The sequence below is a fragment of the Myxocyprinus asiaticus genome, chromosome 11 (assembly GCF_019703515.2).
Source record: "Myxocyprinus asiaticus isolate MX2 ecotype Aquarium Trade chromosome 11, UBuf_Myxa_2, whole genome shotgun sequence".
NCBI classification, from domain to species: Eukaryota; Metazoa; Chordata; class Actinopteri; order Cypriniformes; family Catostomidae; genus Myxocyprinus; species Myxocyprinus asiaticus.
Window position 1 is genome coordinate 10,550,935 of NC_059354.1, and position 17,363 is coordinate 10,568,297.

At 39.2% G+C, this 17,363-nt stretch overlaps 1 protein-coding gene across 2 annotated transcripts in view; it reads left to right on the forward strand.

Moving 5' to 3' along the window:
* The window catches only part of LOC127447750 (ephrin type-A receptor 3-like), a 168,225-nt gene extending 160,000 nt beyond the window's left edge, over positions 1-8,225 (forward strand). Inside the window, exons 17-18 of one of the 2 annotated variants that reach the window (XM_051709793.1) lie at positions 1,772-1,864; positions 5,144-8,225. In XM_051709793.1, coding sequence (XP_051565753.1) covers positions 1,772-1,847 — 76 coding nt within the window. In that variant the 3' untranslated portion in view covers positions 1,848-1,864; positions 5,144-8,225. The remainder of the gene's footprint in view (positions 1-1,771; positions 1,865-5,143) is intronic. The other variant, XM_051709792.1, reaches the window with a different exon arrangement.
* The last annotated feature ends 9,138 nt before the right edge of the window (positions 8,226-17,363 follow it).

Genomic DNA, 17,363 nt, shown 5'->3' on the forward strand with positions numbered 1-17,363 from the left:
TGAACCAGCAAGATCACTCTGGTGAAGCAGACTTACCAGTGCGAGCATGCAAGATTGACAAGCTTCAATAAGTTTTGCTGGTGAACAGCATACACCACCTAGACCATCATCGAACCATCACTATCCATTATACACCAGCACCAAAGCAAAACCACACCAGCCTTATAGGTCTGAAAACAGCACCAAATCATTACTTACCAGCAGTTATCAGCATCAAACCAGCATACACCAGCAACAAAACAAAATCACAATAGCCTTATAGGTCTAAAAACAGAACCAAATCATTACTTACTAGTAGTTATCAGCATCAAACCAGCATAAACCAGCAACAAAACAAAACCACACCAGCCTTATAGCACCAAATCTGTACTTACCAGCAGTAGCTAGGTTTCCATCAAAATGTTTTGCATTTTTTAAGCACATATATAAAAATCCGACTTAAGAAAATACAGAACGATTATTTCTATGCTTATAATCAATAACCTAAAATCAATAGTTTTATATATTTCCATAGTTTTACACTGTATGTGAATGTTATTTGCAGTGCTTCATGGGATTGTAGTCCATGCCTTCATGAAAGACAGTAGGTACACAGACTTGTACCTTTTGTTTTTTTGTCAGAATTTCAAATACTTTTTTGCCTTAAAACAAAGTCTGTAATGTTGTGATTCACATCTGAGCTGGTTGGTTTGGTTCATGCTTTACAACTCTTTAATGGAGAATTTTATGAAAAGTCTATGGAAGAAATGAATGGGAAAAATACTTTTGGAGCCAAGACGACAGAAAAAGTGGGTGGGTACTGTTGTACTCTATTATAAATACACTCTGCTGCATGATGTGCTACCATAGTTACCAACAAACAGAATGTCATTTCAAAGGGTGCTTCTCAATCAGAATGCTGCATCCTAGTTAGGCTGTGTCCTTCCTAGACCAGTCCTTCTGAGGCTGTAGGCTATGTTCCTCTTCAGCATTCAGCGCTAGAATGAGAAGGTCTAGTAAGTGCGCATGGCTACATCATAAAGGTTTCCGCCTCTGCGGTCACGGCACAAAAACCTTGAAGAGAGAACAAGTGGCATCTATGAAAACATATGTGGAAATTGTGCTGATCCTGTACAAGTTCTTTGTTGATATGGAGGAAGAAACCAGAACAGTGCACAGTTGTGCAATATCACACTGAAGGACTTGTTTTCCAATATTTTTTTTTAATAAATTGGGCATGTGAAAGGGATTGTGGGTGTTTGAAGGCTGTGAAGGATGCACTTTATGCATTCTCCAAAACATGGCGAACGACGGCTGCGAAATGAGGCTGCCTTCCAAGGGTCCTCACAATTGAGATGGCCTTCGACGTGCTTGATGACATAGCAGACGAGATATCCAGCCTAACTAGGCTGCAGCCTTCCGATTGAGAAACACCGGAAACCAATTTGCACTCTTATTTTACTGGTGTTCAGATGGCATAGCGGTTACTATTATTTCATCTGTTTGCAATCTGCCCACTGTGTATCTTAGCATTTTAATTAACGTTACAGACGAAATACCTTTCCAAAGAAACATTGAATTAGTTATCTATCTTATTGTAGCTTGAGTTTGCTTGTCTCTACATAAAAGTGCTCTATATAGCAGATCAAACACAAACGTTTGTCACAAAGACAAGTTTCAGGCCTTTCTTGATTGACATTGTGAGCAGTTTTTTGTTGATGTCAGTGCATAAGCAGTGCATTGACGATAAACAGCCTGTGTCAGTGGATTTAAAGCTTTATTCTGCCCATAGAATCTGTCTGACTGAAGTAAGGCCAGCAGCCACTTGTCCTGAGTGGGAGCCGTCTATGGGAATTACAACACTTTAAAGCTTATTGACTGGATGGTGGGTTTTGATCGTAGCTTTGCTCATGCTAACTGCTCCCTAAAGCCCTTGCTTGAACCTACATCCACTTGCACTAGGACTCAATCGCTGCTGCACATTTTAGAAGTGTTCCTAACAAAGCTAATTGCCTGAGGTGTGTATAGGCTAACCTAGGTTTTACTGTAACCAGGGTTGGGCAAACTTCAGAATTTAAGAATTGTATTGGATCCGCCTTATAGGATGTCGAATTGGAATTTATATTGGAATGACAGGAAGAGAAATTTACCGAATTGCAATTAAAAGAAATTTTCACACAAAAGAAAAATGTCATTAATAACAAAACATAAATAATAACATAAATATTTTGAAATGTTTTGCCTATTTAATCCCTGATATTTTGCCATACAGCACTGCAAAAAAAAAAAAAAAAAAAAATATATATATATATATATATATATATATATATATATATATATATATATATATATATATATATATATATATATAGACATCAAAATGTGATGTAAATTTGAGCATTTTGGGAATACATTCTTCAACTGGAAGTCCATAAAATGAAAGTCAATTTATCAAATATAATGAAATATGCTGTATATGCATTAAATACAATAGAGTAGGTGCTTTTTCAAACATTGATTATTATATCAAAAAGTATTGTTTTATTATCATATTAAATCATTAAATCATCTAGTGTTTCTGAAAAAAAAAAAAAAAAAAAACGTTGTGTATATGATAACATGTTTATTTAAAATTCATATTGGTAAATTAAATGTATTATTTAAAACTACATTTACATTAGTTTATTTATTTTTTTATTTATTCCATTGTAGCTCTACTTCCTTAAATTCCAATTTGAATTTCAATTCTGAATCATGTTTGTTTCCTCAATTCAAATTCAAGAGTTGAATTGGAATTTAAAAGGCATTCTCAATTCTATTCGGAATGGTGCACAACCCCGACCATAACCTAGCTTGCACTAATATGCTCTAATGATGTTCAAGATAAAGGCACAGCTTTTGCATAACCTGATCTGACATTATTAAGAAAATCTAATTTGTTTTGTTATTGTGTGAAATGCAATACCATCATAAAGAACTCCCCTGTACATAAGCTCCTGAAAAACTAAATGATTGTTTTGATATGTGAGCATGGGATGAGCTCATCCATATGGTAAGTTTGGAGACTCTATTCATGGCTGTAAATAATGCAAGCTTCTGTCAGCTGTTGCATGGATCTCATTAAATGAAAAATGTCGTTCTTTTTCCCTGCGGTGTAACCCTGACAGTGCTGTTCCCTTCAAATTACAGTTGAAATAACCAACTCAGTAAATAGAGCAGCTGCTCCGTTTTATCATCTCAGGAAGCTGTAAATCAGCTTCTTTTTTAAAAGTTAAAACCCAAAAGCTTTGTTCCAAAACCTAGCTACATAGGCAGCATTTTAAGGCATCAGAGGTGCACCCTCGACACAAAAGGAATTCTGCCTTCTAAGATACCCTCTTTCACCAAATTTTAAAGCGCCTTTCACACTTACAGCGATTAAACTGAGGATGCTGTGTTTCTGTGCTTGTTCTGGGTATTATTTCCCAATTCGATTTAGATTCGATTTCAATTTGACTTCGATTCATATGGGTATGTTTTAGTTATAATGTCCATGTTGCTTACATATGAAAGAAATTCTCTTAGCTAATGCTTTTAATTATACAGGGGAACTAGGTACATTATAAATTTTAATAACTATATTATAATCATTATATTAATAAATGTATTTAACATTTTTTATCATTAGTTTTTCATTGCATGCATAAAATGTACTATTTTTAAGAATTTACTCTGATTTGAAGAACATGCTAAAACGGTACTGGCTCTTTAAGAATAGTGGCAGTTCAGCGAGTGTCACACAGAAGTGTTTTGGTTGAATGCGTATTATCAAGAGTGGAGTCGATTGGCTTATTCACTGGACATTATTCAGTGACAAATGGATTGCATTGATCTTGACTTTGGACACAAATTACACAGAACGAGTCAAACCAAACTTTTACTCACAACACGCAGTGAAAAGATATTAGTGCTGAATTTCTTCGCCAAAATACTAGTCAGTCACTGGTGAGTGAAATCTAAAAATGTATCAGGCAGTGGCTAATCACAGACATTTTTAGTTGCATTGGGCAAAAATTTGTCGAATATGCAAGTGATTTACTCGCATTGTAGAGTGTTGCGCATAGATCAATCTTAGGATTTTAAGAATCGATATTGTAACTATTAAAATGAAAAAAATCGTATAATCATATTTTTACCTAGCCCTACTCTGTGCCACTGCTTGCTAGTAAACATGTCTACTCTTTATCCAACTGCATCCACAGATTTCCTGAACAACCCATGGTGGTGCCATTGTGATTTAAATTGCTTGTTTTTTGTTTCTGGTCTCGAGACGCAATGTGAAAACTACCGAAACGACAGCTCCAGATGGAGAACAACAACCATTTAAGTTTGTTTTGGAGTAAAATGAATTTCAGGCTCATCTTGTGCATTGTTTGCTGTAATAACAACCCAAATTAGTTAATGATATCAACATAACTACCTCAGATCATCGCTTCTACCCACTCATGTGAGACACTGTCAAAAAAAAAAAAAAAAAAACGTCATCTGGACTCTGTGAAGTATCGACACTAAAGAGCCAAATGTTGTTTTTTTTTTTTTTTTTTTTTTTTTTTGGCAATTTTTACTAATGTAATACTTTGAACATCACATTGCCCGTTAAGATTATAACAGTTGAATCATGGAACACATCTGCGTTCAGGAAAAAGGTGGATCAGTGAATTGAAATCAACTGAGTCAAGATTCCTGTGTGCTTTACACGAGTAGTGCTATTTGCATGACGCATAGAGTTGATGTCTATGCAGAGCATTAAAAATCGCTTACAAAATCGAGGTTCCATTTGAGTTAGGATGCTGCTTTGGGAGGCAACTGTCTTTGTAGTTAGTAGACAGTGAAGCAGTTCACTAGGTTTTGGAACAGAGACAAAGTCTGTTATGAGTCCTGAGAGCAGCTCCTCAGTTTATTGTGTGTCTATACAGAACAGTATCCTACTGGAATACTCCTACATCCTGCATGACTGACACAAGCAGTCTGAGGCTGAGCAACTCTGCAGGCTTGTCATTAATGTCACAATATGTCAAACTGTGAGTGCTATATTACCCATACACACACACTCTCTCTCTCTCTCTCTCTCTCTCTCTCTCTCTCTCTCTCTCTCTCTCTCTCTCTCTCTCTCTCTGGCTCTCAGGGACTTCAAGAAAGTTGGAGTGATGATCGTTGGACCTCAGAAGAACATTGTGAGCAGCCTAACACTTGAAACACACACAAAGACCGGTCCCGTTCCTGTGTAAAATTTGAAAAGGACAAATGGAGAGAGATACTTATAAGAGACTGATGCTGCTTTGGCTTTAACAGACAGGAAAGAGATAATAAATGAGAAGAAGTACTTGTTTTCAAACTACAATGCTTGAAAACATGTGCAGAGTAGAACAACCTTCCTGGAGAATGATCATGTCTTCCCAGCGCTATGGGCACAAGATGCAAAGATGAAGAGCGTGTTGCCCAGCTATTGACATAATGCCTTATTGCGGAGACACAAGAGAGGGGAATGAGTGCAGACACTCCTGTCTACTCCTACTGGATCTCCATGCCACATGGATCTTGGAGACAGCAGAAAGGTGGAAGCCGGTCCAATCCAATTGATTTAACTATGAGCTCTTAACATGTGGCAGGGGAGCATTAAAATGACTTCAGGAAAAAGAAAACTTTGCAAAAGCATAAGTCTTCCTTTTGGAAGGTAGCACTTCAAAGAGGCAATAGCTATTGCTTTTTGGCTATTTTGGGCCACTTGTAGAAAAGCTGCCTGCCCATAAATAAAAGCCCCCTTTAATTCAAATATTCCTCAGAAGAACAGCAGGATAATTTATTCAGTGAACATATAATACTGCTGGCTACTGTTAGAGCAATCTGCTAATGCTTGTATGGGTGACACATAAGAATATACACTACCAGTCATACATTTTGACACAACTGACTGTATATATGTAGGCCATGAAGCAACCTCATGAAGCTGGTTGAGAGAATGCCCGGAGTGTGCAAAGCTATTATCTAGAGAAAGTATATACTGGTGCTTTCACGTCATGTCCAAATTACCATAATTACGAAATTCTGACCTGTGAAAAAACATTCACATCTTCGTAGAACTCATAATTACATGTTGTATACTAGGAATTCTATGAAATCTCCAACTAGAACCAATATGGCAGCAGCCTCAACAGTTAAAAGAAGTAAACACATAGGGTCAGTCATGCAGTAGATGAATTATTGAAGTGAGCATTGTTTTATTACAGTATTAACAACAAAGCTGTTTTACCATTATGAGTGTTGCATTAGAAAACAAATAACTTCCGAGGTCCGAGGATGTGAACAACTCAGAGTAGAATTTCCGAGTTGCCATCTCGTAATAACAGTAATTCTGACATGACGTGAACACCGCGTAAGATACGATTGTTTAACATTGTTTGGTCACTACATAATTCCCTGACTTCCATCTGTGTTATTTGATCATGACTTTATCATTCTAAAATGTGTTGATGTGTCCAAACTTTTGATTGGAAACGTATATTTGATAAACCATTAATCTGCAAGTGCAGAGAGCCATTCGCAAGAATCAGGGGACAGGGTAGGAGGAGATGGGTGAACTTGCCATTCTTTATTTTTAACTGTTAATGTAGCCCATGACATATTTTTGTTTGTATCACTATGCTCAAATGTAATATATAAATTAATTATCAAATAAAATAAAAAACAATATGTAATATAAAAAACTGTTTACTAGAATGAGTAGCAGTCAGTAAATCATAATGAATTGAAGACTTTTGTTTTTTAACAAAACCTCAGACATTGCAGCAACATCACATGACATTATTCTGTGGATATGCTCATCCACAAAAATGGACATGGACTATGTTTGAAATGGAATACTAGCTTACTGATTACTGTGCAGTATACTGCCTATATATGTGATATACTGTATATATAGGAGAAACGATATATATATATATATATATATATATATATATATATACACACACATATACACACACACACATACACACACAATTTTTGTCACATGACCTCATTACGTTGTATGTCTATTTTAGCAAGTGTGTCCAATTATCATCTAGGAAAATAAGAAGTTTGATATATGCATGTAATAACATTATGATTTGTTGTATGCTGCACATTTGGCTGATAATAGTAGGTCAACCGGGTATTCTGTGTATACAGAAAAATCACAAACTGTATGCTGAATACATACTGTATACTACAGAAATAGTAGGAGTGGTACAGTAGTATGCTATTAGCCACTCTATAATTTACTGCAGTGAAGTTAAAAATAGAGGTTTTGGAAATAGAGGGGTATTCTTAAAGGACACTGGCAAGTGATCTGTCATCACCATGAACATTCAGGACGCACACCCATCAGCTCTTGAAATACAAGGGTGAAAGGTAATAACTAATGCTTCAGATCGTGTATTTGTTTGAGGCTGAATATAACTTGTCAACATCTGAACATTTTCTTTAGACATCTACACTAAAATCTGCACAGATATGAGAAGAATTGTCATGGTGCAGACAACAGTTTGACCTTGTACTGCACTACTTAATGAAGGAACTGTCCATTATTCCTCCATCCCCTTGTCATTTTGCGTGTAAATGTTGCTTTCCCCCTACTGTTAACATGTACATATGTGAACTGGACCTGTGATGATAGCAATGGTGACTCTAGTGGTACTATCATTTACCTGGCCATCCCTTTGTACAAATGTCTGTCTGTATGTATGTATGTATAAAAGAATGAACAAAATATCAATGCATCCTTTATAAAACTACTCTTTTGTATAATATATATTTCTTTTGTATTATATTTGTTTTTACATAAAAACAATTATAATGACTTATTTATTTCTTAACAACAAACCATAAAGTGTTGTTGTTTTTTTTTTTTTTGTTCTGTTCGTAGCATTCACAAAGCTATGACACGTTTATGTTTCAACCTTATAAGTGTTTTTTTTTTTTTTAGTTTAATTTCTTGACACGACATTTTGAAGAGCAATACTGTTTATGCACCCCGTTCCTCATCTTTAGCTTGATGTGTGTGTATGTGTGTGAGTGTGTAGATGGCCTTGTCTACTAATGTAAAATGATTTGTAGTGGAAACATTTATATTTTTATAATAAATATTCTCAAAATATTTTCTAAAGAATGAATGTTAAGAAGATTGTGTCACACTCTGGTGTTTGTTTGTGCATGCACACTTTCTCAGAAGACATAAAATACATAATGTCACTGTTTTCAATTCCTGAATTTACATTTATTTTGATTAATGTGGCTTGTCACAAATGTCTAGCAGGTTCAATCCCTGTAGGTCCAGATATTTTAATAAAGTACAAAATAATGTTAAAAAAAATCTAATAAATAAATAATATTGTACAAAATAGGTAGCTTGTCATAAAAAAATTGCCACTTTAAGTAGTTTGACATAATCTTTCATATTAGTTCTTAAAATAAAATATAAAAATAAGCAGAGAAGCAGTTTTGTTTTAAAATATTAATATCTGAAAATGCTGGTTACGAATGTAACTGTGATTCTATGACTGAGTGGAAGACCGCCAGAGGCAGAACTGAAAGCACTAGAGGAAAACTCCTGCGCTTTGACCGAGAATGGAATTAGAGAGTTGTCACCCTGTGACGCATGACATGTCTTCAGGTATATAAACCCCTGAACACATCAGCTCGATCTCTAGATAATTCTTGTGAATTCCGAGTGACAAGAGACTCTGGTGGTCTTCCACTCAGTCATAGAACCACAGTTACATTCGTAACCAGCTTTCTATTTCCTTTCGTTCTAGACCACCAGAGGCAGAACTGAAAGCACTAGTGGAAGACAAATACCTACGCAGTCACGAGGAATCACCTTGCGATGCATTAGTGCAGGTAGAGAGCACAGTAGCACACACTGCTGGCAGGGGAGTCACATTCATCTGTAGACACAAGAAGAATTGCAGGCTGAAGCCCATGTTGCTGCTGCACAAATTTCAGAAAGCGATTCACCTCTGAGCGCTGCCTAAGATGTTGCAAAAGCATGCATAGAGTGACAGTGAACATATTAGTGTACAGGACGCCCTGAAGACTCGTATGCATGAGAAATTACCTGCGTCACCCAGTGTGCTATCCTCTGCTTGGAGAGTGCAGACCCTTTGCGTGCATCACTAAAGCAAACAAACAATTGGTCAGTCTTGTGCCAGGCTGCTGTCCTGTCAATGTAAACTCTCAAAGACCTAACTGGACATAGCTCAACCCTCATGCCAGCCTGATCTGATGGCAGAGCAGCCAACACAATGGGCTGATTCATAAATTGTGGTGACAATTTCTTGGGTAAAAATGTTGGATTGGGCCACAATGAAACATTACTGAAATCCAAGCCCCCAGCGTAAACAGGGAGCACTCACTGATAATGCGTGAAACTCACTCACATGCTTCGCTGTCCAATATAGGCTCAAATGGTGCTTGACATAAGGAAATGAGGAAAAGTCCCACATTGGGAAACTGATGAGGAGGCTTAAATGTAGGTTTTGCAACAACATTTTGATAGTGAGCAACAAGGGTCACAGGGGTCTGGATGCCGATCCAGAGCTTTCTGAGCCGCCAGTCTGAAGATTCGACCAGGTACTAGCGGCAGCCGTCTCAAGTTGTTCCATCAGACGTCTGGCAAAGGGGACTGGGCCAACCAAACCTGGCACCATGCTTGCACTAGAGTGCTCAAAGCTGTGCTGCAGTGGTTGGCAATGACACCCATCACCTGCAACGCAAGTTCAGTCAGATCCAACACAGATGATGTTGTACTCAGGGAGAAGTGCACAAGCATGTGCACCAAAGAATTAGAAACACGACCAAAACATACTGTAGAATTGTATGCCTGTAACAGCAGTTCATCTGTGCATCTGCACTTGACGTTGGGGCAGTGCACATTCTTACAGCGTGCCTCATCAGGAGACATGATGAGCACTGCAACGCTAGGTTCTACAGGCAGCATGCTACCAAGACCCACTGCCTCCAGGTCCTGCATCACAGCCAGTGTGATGTTCAGCCAGTTAATCAGGTCTTGTGGCCTTTGATGAACTCTGTAATGCAGACACCAATACAGATGTAAAATCACAGCACTGAGGCATCATAAAGGAGGCTCTTTGTGCAAAATGCAGAAAAACATTCTCAGAGCCCACTGCTGGTTGTGGGGGGTCCAGATTAATACGTGCAAGCATCGCTTTCAACGTTCCCTCTAAGGATGTTACCATTGAAGATGACCCACCCGATTTCTCAGACACATTATCACTGTCAAAGTGATGTGACTGGGCCACAAGCAGACTTTAATCAATCACTGAGGTTGCAACCGGATTTGCGCCAAAAAGCGCAAATGCTGCAGAGGCAGCAACTGACATCACATCTAACTCCTGTTCTGCATGCATAGCTGGTGACAATGGCATGCATGATTCAGGCTCCACTTTGTCCTGTGCCTCTGTTGTAGGCTGAGCTCTAGTCAGGAGCGGCAGTAAAAGTTCTGCAGCTGAAGACAGCTGTTCCACTTAGCGTGCTAAATCAGAAGATTTAGTTTTTTTATTCCTTTTGTCATGCTGAAATTTTTGCTTATGATCAATTATAGGGATGCTCGAAGAAAGCAGCAAATTTCACAGGATTCCAGACCTGCCAGTTGCACTCGATGCACAAAAAGAGGCATTATGGAGCACTCAGGGCATGGGTCAGACATGGCCTATTTAAGATGGTCCACACCAAGACAAGCAGGGCACTGATTATGTCCATCCATTACATCCATCACATTAGGGCATATAGTACATCTAGGTGTATCCATACTGACTTCAGTACTCACCTAAGAGCAATCCAATGAGAATAAATACAGCACTTGTTAACAACACTCACATAAGTTTCACATCCAGCTAGAAACAAATGATGATCCTGCACTTTTTAAACCTAGGCAACCAGGGCTTCAGAGTGTATGTGTTCACAAAGGTATCCAAACTTACAGGCAGCCAGAAGTTTGAAACCCTTCAGAAGTGTGAGGCCGTCTTGTGGGTGCTTCCCGGAGAAAATGCTCATAAACAGCGCTTCCCGATCGCAAGTAGCGAATCCCGGAGAAAACTGCTCGTTAACAGCACTTCCCAATCGCTAGCGGCGCTTCACTGAGAAAACCGCTCATAATCCAATCCATAGACACTGTGACAAAACAGTTGTCAGGATCTCAGCTGAAGCACTCTTCAAAATTAACTGCACAAAATAACGTCACAAATGATTCTGTCAAGCGAGAATGAAGAAGAGATCGAGCTGACATGTTCAGGGGTTTTTATAGTTGAAGATACATCATGTGTCACAGGGTGACAACTCTCTTATTCGATTCTCAGTCAAAGAGCAAGCGCAAGAGTCTTCCACTGGTGCTTTCAGTACTGACTCTGGTAGTCTGCCAAATTAAAACCAGAGTGGTATAACCAACATGCAGGGAGCCATTTTGTTGTCATATGACAAGAAAGCCATTAAACAGGAAGTGATATCACAGAGAGGATCCCTGTAGAGCCTAATGACTGTCTGTCAACATCAGTAAGTTTCTTTTTTTAAATTATTATTTTTTTTATCCCCTTTTCTCCCAATTTGGAATGCCCAATTCCCACTACTTAGTAGGTCCTCGTGGTGGCGCACTTACCTCAATCCGGGTGGTGGAGGACAAGTCTCAGTTGCCTCTGCTTCCGAGACCGTCAATCCACGCATCTTATCACATGGCTCATTGTGCACGACACCGCAGAGACTCCGAATGTGGAGGGTCATGCTACCCTCTGCGATCCACACACAACTTACCACGCACCCCATTGAGAGTGAGAACGACTAATCACGACCACGAGGAGGTTACCCCATGTGACTCTACCCTCCCTAGCAACCGGGCCAATTTGGTTGCTTTTGGGACCTGGCTGGAGTCACTCAGCACACCTTGGATTCAAACTTGCAACTCCAGGGGTGGTAGTCAGCGTCAATACTCACTAAGCTACCCAGGCCCCCACGTCATTAAGTTTCTTAAAAATATCAGATATTTGGACATATTTTATGACATGGAAAGGGTAAGTCAGTTTTTCAAATGTCAAATGGACTATGATTCAAATATAAAAAATATTTAAATATAAAATTATTTGAAAATAATGATTAAGAAGATGTGCACAAATGTATTTGATGTGTAACGAGATTTTACTTGATGGTTATGCCACTTTTTGTAGTCATTAAATAAAAACTTCTGGTGAAAATGGTACAGTTTTTAAAAGTGTGTGATAAAAACATGAATACAAAAATTAGGGAACAACAGGGCTAAAGCCAGAAAATTGCACACCCTCTTTTGAAGTTGTTATTTTGAAAAAGCATTATCTTAATTTTTTATTAAAAAATGCATATATCACTATAACCCCCACCCGCACGGAGGCCTTTTAGACCAAGTGTGCGGTAAAAGGCCCCTTGCAACCTTTTTTTTTAAAATACATTTTAATCAAATCAACCATCCAATATTTATTTCCACACAAATTATATTGTTCTATTAATATTCAAGCAAAACATTTACTTTTTCAATCTTAATATATTTTGCAACCAGAAAAAAAATTAAGAAATAAATCCTTAAGAGGTTCCTTTAGCCCCATTTTACCCTACAACAAAGAACTTGGCACATGTGTTTTGAACTGAATCGTCTTTTTTTTTTTCTCTCTCCTATTCATCACCTTGGACATCCTTATTTATCATTGCACCTATAATAGTTGTTTGTGTGTGGTGGGTGGTGCATCAGCAGGTGTTCGTTTACGGACCATGCAGCATGGAGATGACCTTAATAAATCTATTAGCTGCCCGCTGTACCATGCATGTGTCCAGCCCTCCTAGTGCATAGCATCATGTAAAGAGTAGCCATGTGCTGCTCCCCAAGGCATAGACATAGCAGTGCTCTTCAGTCATTATCTGAGCCCAGCAGAATCTGTGATCCAGATCAAACTGCCTGCGAGCTTCCTCCTTAACACCTGGTGAGAGGGCTCAGATGCAACACCCCAAAACATAGCAGGACCTGCAAGTGCTAATGTTCACACTTTTATGGTGTTGATGAAGAGCTTGCACAAATGAATGTGTTTATGTTGATCAGAATAACAAAAACTGGGGCTTATTACTGTTAGATGAAATTGCAACAGTGAACAATCTCAAAAATCCCAGTCAACAGATATTGTGAAGCGAGACCGGGGCTAATTGTCACACACCATTCTATTTCTTCATAAACACACACCTTAGTCTTGGCTACAAGAAAAATATTTAAGATTTTCAATGTTATTGCCATGGCAAAGAATACAGTTCATTAAACACATGCCCAAGCCCAACCTACAATGGGGCATGTTGTCACTCTATGTGGGGTAAGCTGTCACAATGAAAAACTGCATTTTTAAATAGCCTGTTGTATGATATTTATTTTTCTCTGTATAATTTAAACAGTTGAACAATAATAAAGTCCAAAAACAATTAATGAAACAGCAAAAATAGAAAACTTAGATATAAATTAAAATATCAAACCATTTGTTTGTCTTACAGAAAGTGTAAAATACAATTATAGCATTTCATTGAACAACCTGCACAGATAAAAACTTTTGTGCTAAGAACACAGGTCAACCTTTCAGTTCAGATCTATCTTCATTATATAGTTGTCACTTATGCCAATGTGGTTGTATTTGTGTTCACTTGTTTACCCAAGAGCTGTAGCAAATTATGATTTTGGAATATTAGTTGTTTGAGACCAACATACAAAGCCACTGACAGGGAAACCACTACTAGAGAAAATAAGTGTTTATGCAATTGGACTTTTGAGTCAGAACTGGTTAACCTTATCCTTAATATTACACAGTTAAAAATATTCTTTCTTTTTCTTTCTTAAATAATGATTAAACAAATCATGATTTTAAAATGTCTTTATGAAAAATAATAAAATAGTAATATAATATAAATCTAATTGTTATAATAATAACAAAAATAAACACTGTCTTATTTGTGGGATTTGAAAGTTCTCATAAGCTCAAATGTTCCATTCCAAACAAGCTGAAATAACTGACAAATCATCATCAAGATTTTTTGGCGCACAGTGAAGCCATTGACAGCCACAAAGAAAGGATTTAATTAGAGGATGTAATTTTTGCAATCCATCAGCAGTAAGCCTCCGACTCCTGTAGTTTTCAGTGCCTGAATTAAAAAAAGCCCTGCTCTTTCCTTTTCATTCCATTAACATCACAGTCTCAAACTTATTGGCTTATTTGATGGAATTTGGTTGGGCTGGAGGCCTTTTTTAACAAAGCAGACATTGTTAAGAATGTAGTATCTGAAAGTTAACTATTTTACATCAAAACAGGAAAAATAAGAACCATAAATAAAATAGGCGCACAGTAAATCTGAGAATTAAGATGAGGATTTGGGCAAAGGGACTTTTTGGCAATGGGAAAGCTTAATTAGGTAAGGAGTTTTATGTAGTTTTGGGAGGCATGCATGTGCAAAATTACTTAACAACATATAATTATTAAAAGAAGAAAATATAAAACAAAATACTATTAATTAAACACACACACACACACACACACACACACACACACAAACACACATTCATATACAACTTTTTTTTTTTTCAAAGCTACTATATATATCTATATATATATATAAAGGAGTCGTGGGAACCTTGGGCACATAGCCCGGTCGGGGTATCAGGATCATGTGAGAGTAACCCGGACTGAACTCTAGGCACGATTCGCTGAAAGAGAACGCCTGCAATTCCCCTACCCTTTTGATGGAAGTGAGCGCAGTCAAGAGGGCAGTCTTCAAAGAGAGTGCCTTAAGCTCAGCTGACTCCAAGGGCTCAAAGGGAGCTCCCTGTAGACCCCGAAGGACTATGGAGAGGTCCCATGAGGGGACGAGGTGCGGTATGGAGGGATTCAACCTCACACAGGGTCTGTGCAAGTAGGCTCACTGGGGGAAATGTGTATTTGCGTAGTCCAGGGGGCCAGCTGTGTGCCAGCGCATCTATACCGAGGGGTGCTTCGGTCAGGGCGTACCAAAGCGGGCAGTGGGAGGATTCCCAGGAAGCAAACAGGTCTACCTGTGCTCGACCGAATCGACTCCATATCAGCTGGACCACCTGAGAGTGGTGTTTCCACTCTCCCCTGAGGGTAACCTGACGTGACAGCGCGTCCGCTGCGGTATTGAGGTCGCCCGGGATGTGAGTGGCTTGTAGCGACTTGAGGCGCTACTGACTCCAGAGGAGGAGACGGCGGGCAAGTAATGACATGCAATGGGAGCGTAGACTGCCTTTAGGTGTCACCACTTTTGTCCGTCTGGACCAACAGGTGCTTGCCCTGGATCATCGGCCGAAACCTCCGCAGGGCGAGCAGTACTGCCAACAACTTTAGGCAGTTGATGTGCCAACGCAGCCGCGGGCCAGTCCAGGAGCCGGCGGCTGTGTGCCCATCTTGGAGGCATCTGTTGTAACCACGACGTGCCTGAAGACCTGCTCTAGGGGAACCCCTGCCCATAGAAATGCAAGATCGGTGGCAAGGGCAGCCTCTGCAACATTTGTGAAGACGCGAGGGGACAGGGACAGGCCGAAGGGGAGGACCTTGTACTGGTATGCTTGGCCTTCGAAGGCAAACCACAGGAAGGGTCTGTGTCGAGGTAAGACTGAGATGTGAAACCTTCAAGTCTACCACCGCGGACAAATCTTGATGCCGGACGTTCGCTAGAGTGCGTTTTTGCATCAGCATCTTGAACGGGAGTCTGTGCAAAGCCTGGTTCAGTACTCGCAGGTCCAGAATTGGTCACAACCCATCGCCTTTCTTTGGTACGACCATCTCGGATGGAGGGACAGTCTCTATCGCGCCCTTGCGCAGAAGGGTAGCGATCTCCGCATGCAAGGTAGCGCCGCTCTCGCCCTTCACCGAGGTGAAGCGGACACCGCTGAACCTGGGTGAGCGCCTGGCGAACTGAATCGCATAGCCGAGTCAGACGGTCCGGTCAGCCACCGCGACGGGCTGGAAAGTGCGAGCCACCTGTCCAAACTCCAGGCGAGGGGGACCAAGGGAATGATCACATCGGATGTACCGGCAGGTGGGGCCTCACGGCGGGGCAAAGCTCAAGGTGCCACGTCGAGGGGATTCGAACCCCATGGCCGTGCTGAGTCCAGGGACATCAAAGCACTTACCTGGCTCCTGCCGCCCACCATAAGATTGGCCAAAGAGGGGGGAGGAGGAGTCTTGTCCCCGTAGTCCACCGGATATTTGGTGGAATAACTTGGTATGCTCTCTACCAGTCTTTCACATTGCTGTTGGGTGAATTTATGCCACTCCTGGTGCAAAATTCAAGCAGCTCAGCTTTGTTTGATGGCTTGTGGCCATCCATATTCCTCTTGATCATATTCCAGAGGTTTTCAATGGGGTTCAGGTCTGGAGATTGGGCTGGCCATGACAGGGTCTTGATCCGGTGGTCCTCCATCCACACCTTTATTGACCTGGCTTTGTGGCATGGAGCATTGTCCTGCTGGAAAAACCATTCTTCAGAGTTGGGGAACATTGTCAGAGCAGAAGGAAGTAAGTTTTCTTCCAGGATAACCTTATGCGTGGCTTGATTCATGCGTCCTTCACAAAGACGAATCTGCCCGATTTCAGCCTTGCTGAAGCACCCCCATATCATCACCGATCCTGAGGTCTGAAAACATTGCATCTTATTTGTTATTTTGACCAGTTGTCATTTTCTGCAAATAAATGCTCTAAATGACAATATTTTTATTTGAAATTTGGGAGAAATGTTGTAAGTACTTTATAGAATAAAACAAAATTGTTCATTTTACTCAAACACATACTGTACCTATAAATAGTAAATCCAGAGAAACTGATAATTTTGCAGTGGTCTCTTAATTTTTTCCAGAGCTGTATGTGTGTATCTGTATATATATATATATATATATATATATATATATATATATATATATATATATATATATATATATATATATATCATTTAACATTTTTAATTGAATTAGTTACATCACATGTTGATTAATTTATCAAATTAATCGCAATTAATCACAATTAATCGCATATATAAAAACTTGCAGAGAGGCCCTCAAATAAAGATAATTCAACATAAACAATACATAAAAATTAAAATCACTATAAAATATAATAATTCCGATAGAAATATATTGCATTATTGTGGCAGATGAGTAAAGCATTTATTATTAGACAATACAAAAAGAAGCTTTAGAAGTCTATATATTGTTTGCTTTATTCCACTATCATTGAACACATGGGAAACACTGACCAACAGTCCATAGTGATCCATTTCACAACTGAGTT